The 17825-nt window shown below is 47.4% G+C and overlaps 1 protein-coding gene across 1 annotated transcript in view; it reads right to left on the reverse strand.

Moving 5' to 3' along the window:
- Positions 1-17825, reverse strand: part of LOC134346498 (complement factor B-like) — a 58551-nt gene that overhangs the window by 37326 nt on the left and 3400 nt on the right. Inside the window, exons 3-5 of the mRNA XM_063047879.1 lie at positions 4602-4784; positions 3478-3651; positions 1597-1695 (exon numbers count right to left, since the gene is read on the reverse strand). Coding sequence (XP_062903949.1) covers positions 1597-1695; positions 3478-3651; positions 4602-4784 — 456 coding nt within the window. The remainder of the gene's footprint in view (positions 1-1596; positions 1696-3477; positions 3652-4601; positions 4785-17825) is intronic.

The raw sequence follows: 17825 nt of genomic DNA on the forward strand, positions 1-17825 counted from the left end.
CAAACGAAATAAAGTAAATTAAATTCCGCAAGGCACCAGTCAGTTGTCCTCACAGACGAACGCATTCTTATCTATCTGGGAATTATGGACGCATATTCCCAGATCCCTGTGTTCCATCACACTCCTTTGTGTCTTATCGTGCACTGTGTAAGTCCTACCCTGTAAAATTCCTCCTTCAGGAAATCCGACACCATACACACCCAATAATCTCATCACCACATTACCCAGCACCAGAAACACTCCCCAGCCTGCACAATTGAGCACTTCATGTGACACTTGCTGTCACTCAGAGCAGTCCCAGCCTACCTCAGCAGCTCTTGCCAAAGCCGACACCTCTCCCGCCAGAAAGGTCCCACCATCTGCAGGTTCACCTGCAGCCCCCACACCATCTAGGCGCGCAAATATATCAGAATCCATGGATAGTTACTGGGACTAACTCTAAACCCCGTCTGGAGGCTGAACCGTGAACTTCAGGTCTACGAGCCCGGGTCAGGAACTGTAGATTGGAAGCCTGATGTTGATCTTGATGATGATATTGATGGTGATGTTGATATTGTTGATGATGTTGATGTTGTTGATGATGTTGATGTTGCTGATGATGCTGATGTTGTTGATGTTAATGATTATGATGTTGATGTTGTTCATGATGTTGATGATGTTGATGTTATGTTGATGTTGATGTTGACGTTGTTGTTGACGATATTGATGCAGTTGACGATGTTGATGCTGTTGATGATATTGTTGTTGTTGATTATGTTGATGATGTTGATGTTGTTGTGCCTCCACCACATTCTTGGATGTGTTCGTTGTTACATATGTTTCAATATATGTACTGCACATGGGATAAATACATCTGAATGAATGTGAGTCTGTGCCTGAAACTGAATTTTCCTACCAAACTATATTCAGGATTCACGAGGGTGACGAGGGATGATCATGCAGGTTTTGTCAAGCTCCCAGAAATGATGCCCAACCGGGGAAGTTGTGAGGTGTCGTCCCTTGGTGGTCTGTGACTATAAGACCATAGGGCATAGCAGCAGAATTAGGCTATTCAGTTTATCGATTTGAACTGCCATTCCAACATCGAGTTTGTTCAGCCATTCATCATGGCTAATATATTTTCCCTTTCAGCCCAATCCCCCTGCCTTCGCCCCATAACCTTTGATGCCCTTAATCAAGAAACTATCAACCTCCGCTTTAAAATTTCCCAATGACTTGTCACAATACAGGTATACGACGATGTGGCTGTGCTTTTGTGCCCAGATCTAGAATTGTTTATTTAGTAAAAGGCCCTCCCAGGACAACGAGCAGTACACCTATTTAACCCGAGTGTAATCATGGGACAATTTACAATGATCAAATAACCTACTTACCAATACGATTTTGCAACGTGGGAGGAAACTCACGCGGATCACGGGGGAACGTGTCGGAATTGAACTCCGAGCTGTATTACTGTCGCGTTAACCACCACGCCACCGTGGCAGAAGCCAGGTTGTCGCTCCTGCTCTCAGGCAGCCGGCTGGGAATGTCATGGTTGGAAGGGTGAGTGGGGGTGCCCCAGGCTGCAGAGTGACCGGGTGCCCCGCGGTTACTCACCTGACTTCACAGCCTCCTCCTTCGACTCGGCCAGCAGGAGGGAGAAGGAGGATGAGAAATGCATCGCCACTTCTTCCGGGAGATCAAAGGAAAATTTGTCTGAATGCGATAGAGAGGAATAGGGGAGCGGGGGGAGGAGGAGGTGATGAGAGAGTGTTTGTGTGAATGACAGAGTGAGACATAAATCGTCAGTGTGTGCATGTGTGTGTGAGTGTGTGTGTGTGAGTGAGATTGACAGAGAGAAAGAGAGGGAAGGAGGGAGAGAGAGAGAGAGAACATCAAAGCCAGGAACAGAAGACTGTTCTTCCCCTCTAGCCCATGCTAGCCTTTACTATCGAATGTGTATTACGTCAATCTCAACGCTTCTATCACCTTAATTTCTTCCCCATCAAAAATCCATTAAGAGATGTATGTCTTGAGTAGACCCCAGCATTTAGGGGAGATGGCACAAAGCTGTGTTGGGGTTATGACACACCAGGGTCCGATGCTAGAACTGCCCATTCCTGCTCCCCATCCCAGGCCCTGAAGACCACCACGAGATCATCATGGATTGGTTGACTCCACTCTTAGATAGAATACCACCCTTTTCAGGCCAATTACCACACACCCCTCATGAGATTAAATCTCATGAAACCAGGACATAGGATCAAATGAGGCCATTTGGCCCTGCTCTGTCATTACATCATGTCTGAACCATTATCCATCACAATCCCATTCCTCTGCCTTCATCCCGTAACCTTTGACACCCGGAACAGTCAAGAACCCATCAACCTCCGCTTTAAATGTACCCAATGGCTTAGCCTCCATAACTGTCTGTGAGGAATAACAGACATTCTTCTTCACCTCTGTTTAAAAGGACGTCCCTCTGTTCTGGTCCTCGACTCGCCCACTGTAGAAAACACCCTTTCCATATCCACTCTATCTAGGCCTTTAAATATTCGACGGGTTTCAATGAGATCCCATCTGTGCCCCCCCCCCAGTCATTCTTCTAAACTCCGATGAGATCCAAACACCAGCTTTCCTCTGTGGGCAATCATTCGGCCCTGTCGTCCCTCTATTGCATCTGTCAGCAAACCTTCACCAGGAGTTCATTCCTCAGCACTCTCCGGTGCTACTGTCAATGAAGAGGTAGAGGAGACTAAAGACCCACGCCCATTAATTTAGGAACACTTCAACTTCAGTCGTAAAAACGATGAGGCCACTCTCAGGTGTGAGAAGCAACAGCCTTCAACCTGATGCAATGAACATTGAATTCTCCACCTTCTCTCCTCTATACCCCACTCTGACTCCCGCCCCGTGCTTACCTCTTCGCCTCACCTGCCTATCATCTCCAACTGATCCCTCTCCTCTTCCCCTTTCTCCCATGGTCCACCCTCCTCTCCTATCAATTACCCCTTTATCTGGCCCTCAGCATTTTCCACTTATCATCTCCCAGCTTCTTACTTCATCTCTCCTTCCCCACCACCCATCATCTATCACCTGCTAGGTTGTCTTCCTTTCCCTTCACCAACCTTTTTATTCTGACTTCTTCCTGCTTCCTTTCCAGTCCCGAAGAAGGGTCTTGGCTCAAAATGCCGCCTGTTCTGTTCCACAAATACCGCCTGACCTGCTGAGTGTTATTCCAGCATTTTTTGTGTGTGCTGCTCTGAAAGGTTTCAGAACAGCTTCGTACCCTCTACCATCAGAACCTGAAAAGTCCATTAACCCATGAATACTTCCTCACTAGTTTGCTCCTTTTTATTGTAAATTACAGCGAACTGCACCGCTGACGTGAAACACGGACACAAGATATGTCAGTGGTAATAAGTCTGATTCTGACTCTCAGTAAACTTTAACTTGCAAACCATTTCTGGCCGCTTCATGCCTCTCTCATTGTCTTACGCTGGCAGCTGGGCTCGGAGCCCGTCCAGACTCCCGACTCCAGGCAGACCCTCACCGGCGAGCCAATCAGAACCAAGTCGTCCTGACATCGGTAATGGACCTTATCGCCCACGCCATAGTTCTTCCCAGATTTGACGCTTCCCGGCGGAATTCCGGGGTTTGGGCAGGTATCCGCTGAAAGAGACAAGGGAGTGTGCCAGAATGCAGCACGAGTGGTCAATACACAGCACCAATACACGATGCATTATACAGTATAATCTACAATACCAAATCAGAACACACTATCTGCTACACAGTACACCAATACACAGCACAACATCCGGTATACAGTGCACCAGTATACAGCACAGTATCCAGTATACAGTGCCCGAATATACAACACACCATCCAGTATACAGTACACCAATACACATGACACTGATCCACAGTACACCATCCAGTATATAGTACAGCAATACACAGGACACCGATCCACAGTACACCATCCAGTACACAGTGTACCATCCATAGTACACCATCCAGTATACAGTACACCAATACACAACACACGGATCCACAGCATACCATCCAGTACACAGTACACCAATACACAGCACACCGATCCACAGTACATCGTCCAGTATACAGTACAACATCCAGTACACAGTATACCGTCCAGTACACAGTACATCAGTATACAGTACACCAATACACAGCACACTATCCAGTATACAGTACACCAATACACAGCACACCTTCCAGTATACAGTACACCCAGAACACAGTACACCAGTATACAGTACACCATCCAGTACACAGTACACAGCACATGGATCCACAGCACACCATCCAGTACACAGTACAACATCGTGTATACAGTACACCATCCAGTACACGGTACACCATTCAGTACACAATACACCATCCAGTACACAGCACACCATCCAGTACACAGCACACCATCCAGTACACAGGACACCATCCAGTGCACGGTACATTAGTACACAGCAGAGTATTTAGTGTCAATGAACATGACTACACATCACGGAATACCGGTAGCCCGGATTGGCTATTAGGAAGTTCGGTTGACCTCCAAGCACAGTGGATCAACAACAGCAGTCCCTTCTCCGGCTACCACGACTTACTCCCATCATCACAGGCGGTAGTGCTGCCGTTCCAGCGGCCATTGGGCAGGCAGGTCCGGCTGCTCGACCCTAGCAGCTGGTAGCCGTCGTCGCACTCAATGCTGACCATGTCCCCCGGAGCATGCGACCCCCTCCGTGGAAAGAACGACCCGTGTTCGACTGCGGGAGCCGGGCAGCGAAACCCTGGAAATGCAGCGGGGAGGGAGATCAGGAATTGCTGGATAAACCCGCTAGGGAACATGGGATGGAAGTGGGAAGAGGCCAATTTCCCCTGCAACCCATCCCCACCCCTCTCAGCCAGCTCTGTCGCATTCTCGCCCAGCATGGCCCCCCCATGGCCCTCAACACAAAGGAAAACATTTCTCACCCTGCAAACATCTACTCTAGTGGCCATCGAGGAAGCAAGGATAATCGGGAAGGGCGCAGTAGTCTCTTACCTTGGTCCCCATAGCAACCTGAGGTATACCCCGTTCGGCCCCAGAACTTACTTATCCTGATTCTGGCAGCGAACTATCCTGTTCGCTACTTTCCCAACAACGGACAGTGGGTCACCAGTGATCGAAAGAGTCTTTAGCTGACGGCGAGGAATTGAAGCATGCGCAGAAGGAGCTAAAGGACGAGATCAAGGTAGCTGAAGAGGAATACAGGAGAGACTCGGAGTCAAGATGGAGCTAAACGGTGACTCCTTTGCTTCATTCTTCGGAAACAGCTCCGTTTCCATCTTTATTATATTTATCTTTCCCATTCAGGCTCTTTTGAAGACCCTGACCTGGAGTTACACGCAGACTTCCGTTCTTTGCGGGAATGGGACCCGTTCTCGGGGGTTTCAGGACCGGCCGCAGTTCGGCAGCCAAGCGTTCTGCCCGAGAGGCGGCCGAGTGTTTGGAAACCCAAGATGTCGGGGCTCTGGAGGCGGGCGGTCGAGGGTCAGTGTTCCGGCAGGAGACTCGTGTGTCGTCGGGGAGGCCGGAAAATCTTTCGCTGTGGGCCCGAAGACCCGACATCTTTGCGATCTTCGGGCATAGAAACGGATTTTTTAACATCGTAAACCAGCGGGTTGATGTTATGTCTCCCGCTCGCTGTGAAAATGGGGAACACCTTCCTCTCTCTTATTAGGGAAAGAGAGAGAGAACCTGTGGGTTGCCGAATGCCGGATGAAATGCGATAGTCTTTGGGGTAGCTGCAAGGTCTAGGTCTTTGCTATCGCTTAGCTCACACTTGTGCTCGGTAGCGGGTGCGCTTTTTGCCGGCGGGGGGGAGTTGTGAGGGGAGTATCGTTGCCTTGCTGTCGCTTACGCGCGGGGGGTGGTGGTGTGGTGGGTGAGGCTGGGGGCAGCTTTGGGGTTCTCATGTTTTACTGTTGTTCATTCTTTGGGGCACTTCTCTGTTTTCGTGGATGTTTGCGAGGAAAAAGCATTTCAGGATGTATATTGTATACATTTCTCTGATATTAAATTGAGCCTTTGAACCTTTGATCTGGTGACAAGTTTGGGCAGACGGTGGGGGGGTGGTGGTGGTGGGTAGGGAGCTGGAGAGAGATGAAGAACATCACTGGCTTGAATCAGCCTAGCTGTAGAACCTCAGAATGGAGCCGTGAATGGGCTAGTGATTTAAACCAATTCTTCAATAGGTTTGTCACGTACCCTGTGACGGGTTAAAGAACCAGCAGAGATCGAAACACTTTGGAGTCCAGTATTGATATTAACTAATGTAATTTATTAGTAGCTTCGCAATACAGTAATATAAATGCAGATAAGTCTGAAAGGTTAGCAATGATTATATATAGGTAAGTGTGGAAATATATATGAAAAACAAGCTTCTTCAAGTCTAGGGGTAAATAGATACAGTCTTACGATGATGAGTAAAATTCAGTTCAGTTCGTGGTATTGAGTTGAGTAGTGATGGAGAGAGAGAGGGAGTGATTTGAGTCTTCAGGTGAGCTGATGCCGTCGATCTTCCCGTTGTCCTCCGAAATCCTTTAGAAGTCACAGACTGTGACCACAACAAAGCGGACCGTTCTTCTGTGGTGGAACTATCAACCCAGGCGAGGGGTGGTCACACAAACAATTCCCCACCGGTCACTCCCTTTTCTCACTGCGAGAGACACTGATCAATCCGCCTGATCGGTCCTCCAAAACCCACTTTTTCCGTGGGCACAACAAAGGTCATTCAGTGTCCAAAACCCTGTGTCTGTCCGTTTATCATCTGGCCTTCTATTTATCTCACCGTGCCGAATAACAACTGTCACTCAAACAGCCCCTCCCTTCTCTGTCTGCAAGAATACAGAAGCTGAAACCAGTGTCCTTGTAAAAATGTAAACATGTTGCAGAAAACCCATAACATCATCCAAAGCTGTCTTCACTTTCTCTCTCTCTCTCTTAAAAATAAGATGTCGGTGTTAAATAACTCTCTCTCCCTCTCTTTTCAAAAGCACAGTTCATAGGGGTAATTCAGGACCCCGTCACAGGTTTGAAAATTGTCCTCCTATTCACACCCGCTCAGCACACCAGTCCAGGTGTAGAGGCACCCAGTGCTCCCTCAGTTTCAACGCCTCCCTTCCTTCCCCCTCCAGTTCAACACATGGATGAACAACGCAGGCTACCACTGTCTACATCACCTTTTCGCCCTGTAGGAACCACTCACACCTTCACATACATCCCGACCTTCACGCTCCGGTACCCACTTTCCACCAACTCCCCAGTCATCGTTGTCTCACCTTCACTACTGAGAGGTGAGAAGGGCTCTGGGAAAAGTCAGATGCTGCGAAGCACTGGGACCCCAAATGGTGTGAACCCCAAGGACCAGAAGGAGTTTTCTGAGCATCTGTGTGGTGTTCTCCAGCACAGTTTCAATCTGAGTCTCAGCCTAGAAAGGGTCCTGGCTGTGTGGAAAATATAATGTATGGTCCCAGTGCCCAAGAAGGGCCAACTAAAAGTCTTGAATGACTACCGTCCAGTGGCCCTAACCTCACTCATCATGGCCCCAGAGTGGCTGGTCCTGGCTCATCTCCGACCCCTGGTCAGATCAGCCCTTGATCCCCCGCAGTTTGCCTACCCGGAGCACACTGGAGTTGACAATGCTGTCATCTAGCTGCTCAGCAGAGTCTACTTTCATTTGGATAAGCAGGGCAGCAATGTGAGGATCATGTTGTTTGATTTCTCAGGTGCCTTCAATACCATTGCTGGGGGAAAAGCTCCTTTCAATGCAGGTTGGCATTTCCATTGTCTCCTGGATAATGGACGACCTGACTGGCTTCAGAGCTGCGTGTCAGACATGGCTATAAGCAGCACTGGGACCCCATAGGGGACTGTATTGTCTCCCTTCCTGTTTACCCTGCACGCCTCAGACTTTAGGTACAACACCGAGTCATGTCTTCTGCAGAAATTCTCTGATTTCTCAACTATAGTTTTGTGTATAAAGGGAGGATGGGAGGATGAACACGGGGCCCTGGTGGAGGACTTTGTTAAATGGTATAAGCTGAATCATCTGCACCTCAACATCAGTAAGACAAGGGAGATGGCGATGGACTTTAGGAAGACTAAGACTGCACTGCACTCTGTTACTATTGATAGTGAGGGTGCGGATGTAGTGAGGACCTACAAGTGCCTCGGGGTGCGCCTGGATGGCAGAGTTGAATAGAGCACCAACACAGAGACTGTGTACAAGAAGACTGTGTACACTCTAGTAATAGATTACGACAACTCCGCTGCTCCAAAGGGCGCTATATGAGGTCATCTCACCTTCGGTATCTGTGCACTTCCAATACTACTGTGACACTGCAATTTCCTTTGGGATCAATAAAGTATCTATCAATCAATCAATCAATCAATCAATCTAATGTTTTTCCAAAGCTCCAGCACATTCTCTTTCTTAGCAACAACATGTATCAGCCTGCTTTACGCTGTCTTGGCAAACGTCGAGTTCCCTCCCACTGGAGACCTGAAGGAAAGTATTTATGAAGGACCTCCCCTATCTCCTCCAACTGCAGACAGGTTTCCTCTTTTAACCCTGATCGGTGCTACCCTCACTCTAGTCACCTTCCTGTTCTTCACGTATGTGTAGTACTCCTCCAGGGGCTTTCCTTAATCCTACTCTCCGATGCTCACTTCTAGCTCTCCTCAGGCCGTTCTTAACCTCCTTCCTGGCAAGCTTGTAACTCTCCAAATCCCTATCTAATCCTTGCTTCCTAAACCTTAGGTAAGCCCTTTTTCTTCCTCTTGGCTCGATGTTCCACATATCCTGTCAACCATGGTCCCTTCACCATAGCAACACAAACACAAACTCGGCAGGCCAAGCAGCAACTACACAAAAGAGTACAGTTGATGTTTCGGGCCAAAACAAATCACTGTTCTTCCCAGGCTCAAGGACAGCTGTAACAGGTCTGCTGAAGACCAGGGTCAAGGACAGCTGTTACACGACTGTTGTAGACCAGGGTCAAGGACAGCTATTACAGGACTGTTGATGACCAGGGTCAAGGACAGCTGTTACAGGACTGTTGTAGACCAGGGTCAAGGACAGCTGTTACACGACTGTTGATGACCAGGGTCAAGGACAGCTGTTACACGACTGTTGATGACCAGGGTCAAGGACAGCTGTTACAGGACTGTTGTAGACCAGGGTCAAGGACAGCTGTTACACGACTGTTGATGACCAGGGTCAAGGACAGCTGTTACACGACTGTTGATGAACAGGATCAAGAGCAGCTGTTACAGGACTGTTGTAGATCAGGGTCAAGAGCAGCTGTTACAGGATTGTTGAACCTGCCGGTCACCCTTAGGCAAGGATTTGTATCTGTTCAGTCGCCCCGCCCCCCAATCAGGTCACGAAAAGCCATGGGAGCAGGTGGTGGATGGTCATATTAGTAGCCGGTGCATATGAGCAGTCCTGGTTATGTGACCAGACAGACAATCAGAGAGGGAGTATGATAAAGGCGGGGTCACACGTCTTGTAAAGACACTGCCCAGAAAGAAGCAATTGCAAACCACTTCTGTAGAAAAAAAATGCCAAGAACATTCATGGAAAGATCATGATCGCTCACGTCATACGACAAGGCACATATTGATAATTCGGTATAGTTAAAGGGGAGGTTGATAGGTCTTACTTAGTGAAGGCAACAAAGGTCCCAGGGAGAAGGCAAGAGAATGGATTTAAGAGGGATGATAGACAGTGTGGAATGGCAGAGCAGTCTCGATGGGCTGAATGGCCTAATTCAGCTCCGATGTCTTATGAGCTTATGGTCTATATTTAAAATGAAGGTTGATAGGTGTCACGAGTGTGCTGGCAATGTCAGAGCCCAGGAGCTGAGGAAAGACAGACCACGACGTAGAAATGGCGATCAGACTTCATTCATACGAATTCCAACATTATCAAAACTAGGACGTTCAATTAAATAATACTAGTATAACCCTCAGGCTCGGCCAGCACGTGTTTGTCTAGGGGAAGACAACTTCTGGCCCCACCAAAACTGAGAAATCTCGGTTGTGTGGATGCTACGTGATGTGTTGCCCGGTTACAAATCCACACAGCAAATTATCAGACAGTACACCGTATGCAATTAAGTGATTGAACTTTATAAATCTTAATCTGAATATAGGGTTAGTAAAGAAAATAAAGAGGAAAAGGGCCCATTTTAATGAAACAGTCTAAATGTGTACGTTGGAGCCACGGATACGGCCATTCATGAAACATCGAGCTCCTCCGAGCATCGCTGATACTTAGCCCCTTGCTCCCACTGAGTCCACTCTATTCGGTGGTCTACCAGCTCTCTCCACACACGTCTTCCTTCTTCATCTCCCGCCGGCAAAAGACCGCGAAAGTCTCTCTTCCAGACCCACAAGAAAGTACAACATCCTTCTCATTGGATAACACACAATCCAAAGCCCCGTTATCTCTAGTCATAACCAAAAACCTCGCTGCCACCGAGAAACCATTGCATTAGCAGTGAAGCCTTACAGCACGTTACACTCTGCCCCCATCAAATTTAGTCATGTCCTCATGACTTTGAGATAATTCGCCAACCCTTCCTGCAAAACACAAACTTTCAAATCTCTGACTAGCTCTTCCTTCAGTTAGTTCTGACGAAGGGTCTCGGCCTGAAACGTCGACTGTACCTCTTCCTAGAGATGCTGCCTGGCCTGCTGCGTTCACCAGCAACTTTGATGTGTGTTGCTTGAATTTGCAGCATCTGCAGAATACCTCGTCTCTGAGTAATCTATAGGTCTCTTCCACCCGCAAATGTCCAGAATCATCATGAAGTGACTTCAACGCAATCCTCAGATATTCTTTGGGCAGAACCAGCTGGGAACGCCGAGGTGGGTCCGGCGGTGACGTGACCTAGTCTAATATCTATTTCTTCAACTCCAACTGAGACCATTCTCGTAGTAATGGAGGCACCGATGTCTGTTTTGTCCTCTCCGCCTGAGCCATGTCTCCCTTTTCGACCACTGCCCAAATAGTACGAATGCTCGGATCATCTCGCTGAGCTGCTGCCACTTCTCCAGATCTCAATTCCGGCAGCTGATTTGTCTTCAGAGCAATCAGGAGCTATAGGCTCCTGAACCACAGGAGACAGAGAAGTGGGTAACAGTCAGGAGGGGGAAGGGCAAGACGCAGGTACGAGAGAGTACCCCTGTGGCTGTTCCCCTTAACAATAAGTACTCCTTCTTGAGTACTGTTGGGGTGGGGGTGGTGGACGGCCTACCTGGGGGAAGGAACCGTGGTCGCGCCTCTGGCATGGAGTCTGGCCCTGTGGCTCAGATGTGTAGGGAAAGGAAGAGGATGGCAGTAGTGATAGGGGACTCTATACTTAGGGGGTCAGATAACGATTCTGTGGAGGCAGGAACGAAACACGGATGGTAGTTTGTCCCCAGGTGCCAGGATCCGGGATGTTTCTGATCGCGTCCACGATATCTCGAAGTGGGAAGGAGAACAGCCAGCCAACGACATAGGTAGGAAAAGGGAAGAGGTCCTGAAAATAAGACTACAGGGATTAGGAAAGAAGTTGAGAAGCAGGACCTCAAAGGTAATCTCGGGATTAGTGCCTGTGCCACGTGACAGTGAGTATAGGAATAGAATGAGGTGGAGGATAAATGTGTGGCTGAGGGATTGGAGCAGGAGGCAGGGTTTCAGATTTCTGGATCATTGGGAACTCTTCCAGGGCAGGTGTGACCTATACAAAAAGGGCGGGTTGCACTTGAATCCGAGGGGGACCAATATCCTGGCCGGAGGGTTTACTGAGTCTATTGGGGAGAGTTTAAACTAGAATGGGGGGCGGGGAGTGGAAATCAAACTGAAGTGACGGAGGAAAGGGAGGTTGGCTCACAAATAGAGAAGGTTTGGAGACAGGGAGGAAGGGAGGATAGGCAGCTGATAGAGAAGGGACGCGCTCAGTCCTATGGTTTGAGAGGTTTTAATGCGAGGTGTATCATGAATAAATTGGATGAGCTAAGAGCGTGGATCAGCACTTGGAGCTATGATGTGGTGGCCATTACAGAGACTTGGATGGTTCAGGGGCAGGAATGTTTACTTAGAGTGCTGGGCTTTAGATGCTTCAGAAAGGACAATGAGAGGGGCAAAAGACGTTGGGGCATGGCACTGTTGATCAGAGATAGTGTCATGGCTGCAGAAAAGGAGAAAGTCATTAGGGGGTTGTCTACAGAGTCTCCGTGGGTGGATGTTAGAAATAGGAAGGGATCAATAACTCTACTGGGTGTTTTTTTATAGACCACTCAATAGTAACAGGGACATCGAGGAGCAGATAGGGAGACAGATTCTGGAAAGGAGTAATAATAGAGTTATTGTGGTCGGAGATTTTAATTTCCGAAACATTGATTGGCATCTCCCTAGAGTGAGGGGTTTAGATGGGATGGAGTTTGTTAGCTGTGTTCAGGAAGGTTTCTTGACACAATATGTAGATAAGCCTACAAGAGGAGAGGCTGTACTTGATCTGGTATTGGGAAATGAACTTGGTCAGGTGCCAGGTCTCTCAGTGGGAGAGCATTTTGGAGATAGTGATCACAATTCTATCTCCTTTACCACAGCTTTAGAAAAGTTTAAATAGAGTAAGGGGAACAATGAGGCTATCAGGCAGGAACTTGGAAGCATAAACTGGAAAAAGATGTTCGCAGCGAAACGTACCGATGAAATGTGGCAAATTTTCAGGGGATATTTGCGTGGGGTTCTGAGTAGGTACATTCCAATGAGACATGTAAAGGATGGTAGGGTAAAAGATCCGTGGTGTACAAAGGCCAATCTGGTCAAGAAGAAAAGAAGAGCTTACGAAAGGTTCAAAAAACTAGGTAATGACATGAATCTAGAAGATCATAAGGCTGGCAGGAAGGAGCTTAAGAATGAAATTAGGAGAGCCAGAAGGGGTCATGAGAAACCATAGAAACCATAGAAACTACAGTACAGAAACAGGCCTTTTGGCCCTTCTTGGCTGTGCCGAACCATTTTCTGCCTAGTCCCACTGACCTGCAGACGGACCATATCCCTCCATACACCTCCCATCCAGGTATCTGTCCAATTTATTCTTAAATGTTAAAAAAGAACCCGCATTTACCACCTCGTCTGGCAGCTCATTCCATATTCACACCACTCTCTGTGTGAAGAAGCCCCCACTAATGTTCCCTTTAAACTTTTCTCCCCTCACCCTTAACCCATGTCCTCTGGTTTTTTTCTCCCCTTGCCTCAGTGGAAAAAGCCTGCTTGCATTCACTCTATCTATACCCATCATAATTTTATATACCTCTATCAAATCTCCCCTCATTCTTCTACGCTCCAGGGAATAAAGTCCTAACCTACTCAACCTTTCTCTGTAACTGAGTTTCTCAAGTCCCGGCAACATCCTTGTAAACCTTCTCTGCACTCTTTCAACCTTATTAATATAATTCCTGCAAATTGGTGACGAAAACTGAACACAATACTCCAGATTCGGCCTCACCAATGCCTCATACAACCCCATCATAACATTCCAGCACTTATACTCAATACTTTGATTAATAAAGGCCAATGTACCAAAAGCTCTCTTTACGACCCTATCTACCTGTGACAACACTTTTAGGGAATTTTATATCTGTATTCCCAGATCCCTCTGTTCCACTGCACTCCTCAGTGCCTTACTATTAACCCTGTATTTTCTACGTTGGTTTGTCCTTCCAACGTGCAATACCTCACACTTGTCAGTATTAAACTCCATCTGCCATTTTTCGGCCCATTTTTCCAGCTGGTCCAAGTCCCTCTGCAGGCTCTGAAAACCTTCCTCACTGTCTACTACACCTCCAGTCTTTGTATCATCAGCAAACTTGCTAATCCAATTTAGCACATTATCATCCAGATCATTGATATACATGACAAATAACAATGGACCCAGCACTGATCCCTGTGGCACACCACTAGTCACAGGCCTCCACTCAGAGAAGCAATTCTCTACCACCACTTTCTGGCCACTTCCATCGAGCCAATATCTAATCCAATTTACCACCTCTTAATGTATACCTAGCGACTGAATTTTCCTAACTACACCTCCCATGTGGGACCTTGTCAAAGGCCTTACTGAAGTCCACGTAGACAATATCCACTGCCTTCCCTTCATCCACTTTCCTGGTAACCTCCTCGAAAAACTCCAACAGATTGGTCAAACATGACCTACCACGCACAAAGCCATGTTGACTCTCCCTAATAAGCCCCTGTCTATCCAAATGCTTGTTGATTCTGTCTCTTCGTACTCCCTCCAATAACTTACCTACTACCGACGTTAAACTCACCGGCCTATAATTTCCCGGATTACTTTTCGATCCTCTTTTGAACAACGGAACAACATGAGCCACTCTCCAATCCTCCAGCACTTCACCCATAGAGAGCGACATTTTAAATATTTCTGCCAGGGCCCCCACAATTTCAACACTAGTCTCCTTCAAGGTCCGAGGGAACACTCTGTCAGGTCCCGAGGATTTATCCACTTTAATTTTCCTCAAGACAGCAAGCGCCTCCTCCTTTTCAATCTGTACAGTTTCCATGATCTCACTGCTTGATTCGCTCAATTCCATAGACTTCATGCCAGTTTCCTTAGTAAATACAGACGCAAAAAACCTATTTAAGATCTCCCCCATTTCCTTTGGTTCCGCACATAGCCAACCACTCTGATCTTCAAGAGGACCAATTTTATCCCTTACAATCCTTTTGCTCTTAATATCTTTGGATTATCCTTCACTTTGACTGCCAAGCTAACCTCATGTCTTCTTTTAGCCCTCCTGAGTTCTTTCTTAAGTATTTTCTTGCACTTCTTATACTCCTCAAGCACCTGATTTACTCCCTGTTTCCTATACATTTCATACAACTCCCTCTTCTTCTTTATCAGAGTTGCAATATCCCTTGAGAACCAAGGTTCTTTATTCCTATTCAATTTGCCTTTAATCCTGATAGGAACATACAAACTCTGCACTCTCAAAATTTCCCCTTTGAAGGCTTCCCACCTACCAGTCACATCTTTGCCAGAGAACAACCTGTCCCAATCCACGCTTTTTAGATCCTTTCTTATTTCTTCAAATTTGGTCTTCTTCCAGTTCAGAACCTCAACCCTAGGACCAGATCTATCCTTGTCCATGATCAAGTTGAAACTAATGGTGTTTTGATCACTGGAACCAAAGTGCTCCCCTACACAGACTTCTGTCACTTGCCCTAATTCGTTTCCTAACAGGAGATCCAATATTCCATCCCCTCTAGTTGGTCCCTCTATATATTGATTTAGAAAACTTTCCTGAACACATTTTACAAACTCTAAACCATCTAGACCCCTAACAGTGTGGGAGTCCCAATCAATGTATGGAAAATTAAAATCCCCTACCGCCACAACTTTATGTTTCCTGCAGTTGCCTGTTATCTCTCTGCAGATTTGCTCTTCCAAGTCTCGTTGACTATTGGGTGGTCTGTAATACAATCCCACTAATGTGGCCATACCTTTCCTGTTTCTCAGCTCCACCCACAAGGACTCAGTAGACAAGCCCTCTAATCTGTCCGGCCTGAGCACTGCTGTAATATTTTCCCTAACAAGCAATGCTACTCCCCCACCTTTCATTCCTCTGCCTCGATCACATCTGAAACATCGGAACCCTGGAATATTAAGCTGCCGGTCCTGCCCCTCCTGTAGCCAAGTTTCACTAATTGCTACAACATCATAATTCCACGTGTCAATCCACGCCCTCAACTCATCCGCCTTCCCCGCAATACTCCTAGCATTGAAATATATACACCTCAGAAGATTTTACCACCACTCACAACCTTTCTATTAGTGAATTTGCTTAAACTTTCAACATCATTTATTTTCACCCTAGCCACAGAGTGCTCTGGCACTCTGGTTCCCATCCCCCTGCAAATCTAGTTTAAAGCCTCCCCAATAGCACTAACAAACCTCCTTGAAAGGATATTGGTCCCCCTGTAGTTCAAGTGTAACCCGTCTCTCTTGTACAGGTCCCATCTGCCCCAGAAGAGGTCCCAATGATCCTGAAATCTGAAACCCTGCCCCCTACACCAGTTCCTCAGCCACTTGTTCATCCTCCAGAACATCCTATTCCTACCCTCACTGGCACCTAGCACAGGTAGCAATCCTGAGATTACCACCCTTGAGGTCCTGCTTTTCAACTTCCTACCAAGCTCTCTATACTTACTGTCCAGGACCTCCTCACTCTTCCTTGCAATGTCATTGGTACCGATGTGCACCATGACATCTGGCTGGTCACCCTCCCACTTCAGAATGTCATGCAATCGATCAGAGACATCCTTGACCCTGGCACCTGGGAGGCAACAAACCATCCTGGATTCTCTGTCACGACCACAGAACCTTCTATCTGCACCTCTAACTATCGAGTCCCCTATCACTACCGCTCTCCTCTTTTCCCCCTCCCTTCTGCAATGCAGAGCCAGACTCAGTGCCAGAGATCCGGCTACTGCAGCTAGTCCCAGGTAAGTCATCCCCCCCAACAGTATCCAATGCGGTGTACTTGTTGTTGAGGGGAATGGCAACAGGGGAACCCTGCTCTGCCTGCCCTTTCCTCTACCCTCACCTGATAGTGACCCAATTTCCTGTCTTCTGCTCCTTTGGCGTAACTACCTCCCTGTAGCTACTATCTATAATCTCCTCATTCTCCCGAATGATCCGCAGGTCATCCAGCTCCTGCTCCAGTTCCGTAACGCGGTTTGTCAGGAGCTGCAGCTGGATGCACTTCTTGCAGGTGTCATTGTCAGGGACACCAGAGGGCTCCCTGCCTTCCCACATCCTGCAAGAGAGCATTCCAACATCCTGCCTGGCATTCTCACTGCACCAAACAATCTGAACAACAAAAAAAAGGCCTTGGCGGACAGGATTAAGGAAAACCCAAGGCATTCTACAAGTATGTGAAGAGCAAGAGGATAAGACGTGAGAGAATAAGACCAATTAAGTGTGACAATGGAAAAGTGTGTATGGAACCGGAGGAAATAGTGGAGGTACTTAATGTATACTTTGCTTCAGTACTCACTATGGAAAAGGATTTTGGCAATTGTAGGGATCACCTGCAGTGGACTGAAAAGCTTGAGCATGTAGATATTAAGAAAGAGGATGTTCTGGAGTTTTTGGAAATCATCAAGTTGGATATGTCACCGGGGCCGCACGGGATTTACCCCAGGCTACTGTGGGAAGCGAGAGAGGAGATTGCTGGCAATGATCAATGCACCATCAATGAGGACGGGAGAGGTTCCGGAGGATTGGAGGGTCGCGGATTTTGTTCCCTTGTTCAAGAAAGGGAGCAGGGTTAGCCCAGGAAATTATAGGCCAGTGAGTCTTACTTCAGTGGCTGGTAAATTGATGGAGAAGATCATGAGGGGCAGGATTCTGAACATTTGGAGATTCATAATATGATTAGGAATAGTCAGCATGGCTTTGTCAAAGGCAGATCGTGCCTTACAAGTCTGAATAAATTTTTTGAGGATATACTAAGCACGTTGATGAAAGTAGAGCCGAAAATGTAGTGTATATGGATTTCAGCAAGGCATTTGATAAGGTACCCCATGAAAGGCCTATTGAGAAAGTAAGGAGGCATAGGAACAAGGGGACATTGCTTTGTGGATCCAGAACTGGCTTGCCCACAGAAGTCAAAAAGTGGTTGTAGACGGGTCATATTCTGCATGGAGGCCGGTGACCAGCGGTGTGCCTCAGGGATCTGTTCTGGGACCCCTACTCTGTGTGATTTT

Source organism: Mobula hypostoma, chromosome 5 (assembly GCF_963921235.1).
Source record: "Mobula hypostoma chromosome 5, sMobHyp1.1, whole genome shotgun sequence".
Taxonomy (NCBI): Eukaryota; Metazoa; Chordata; class Chondrichthyes; order Myliobatiformes; family Myliobatidae; genus Mobula; species Mobula hypostoma.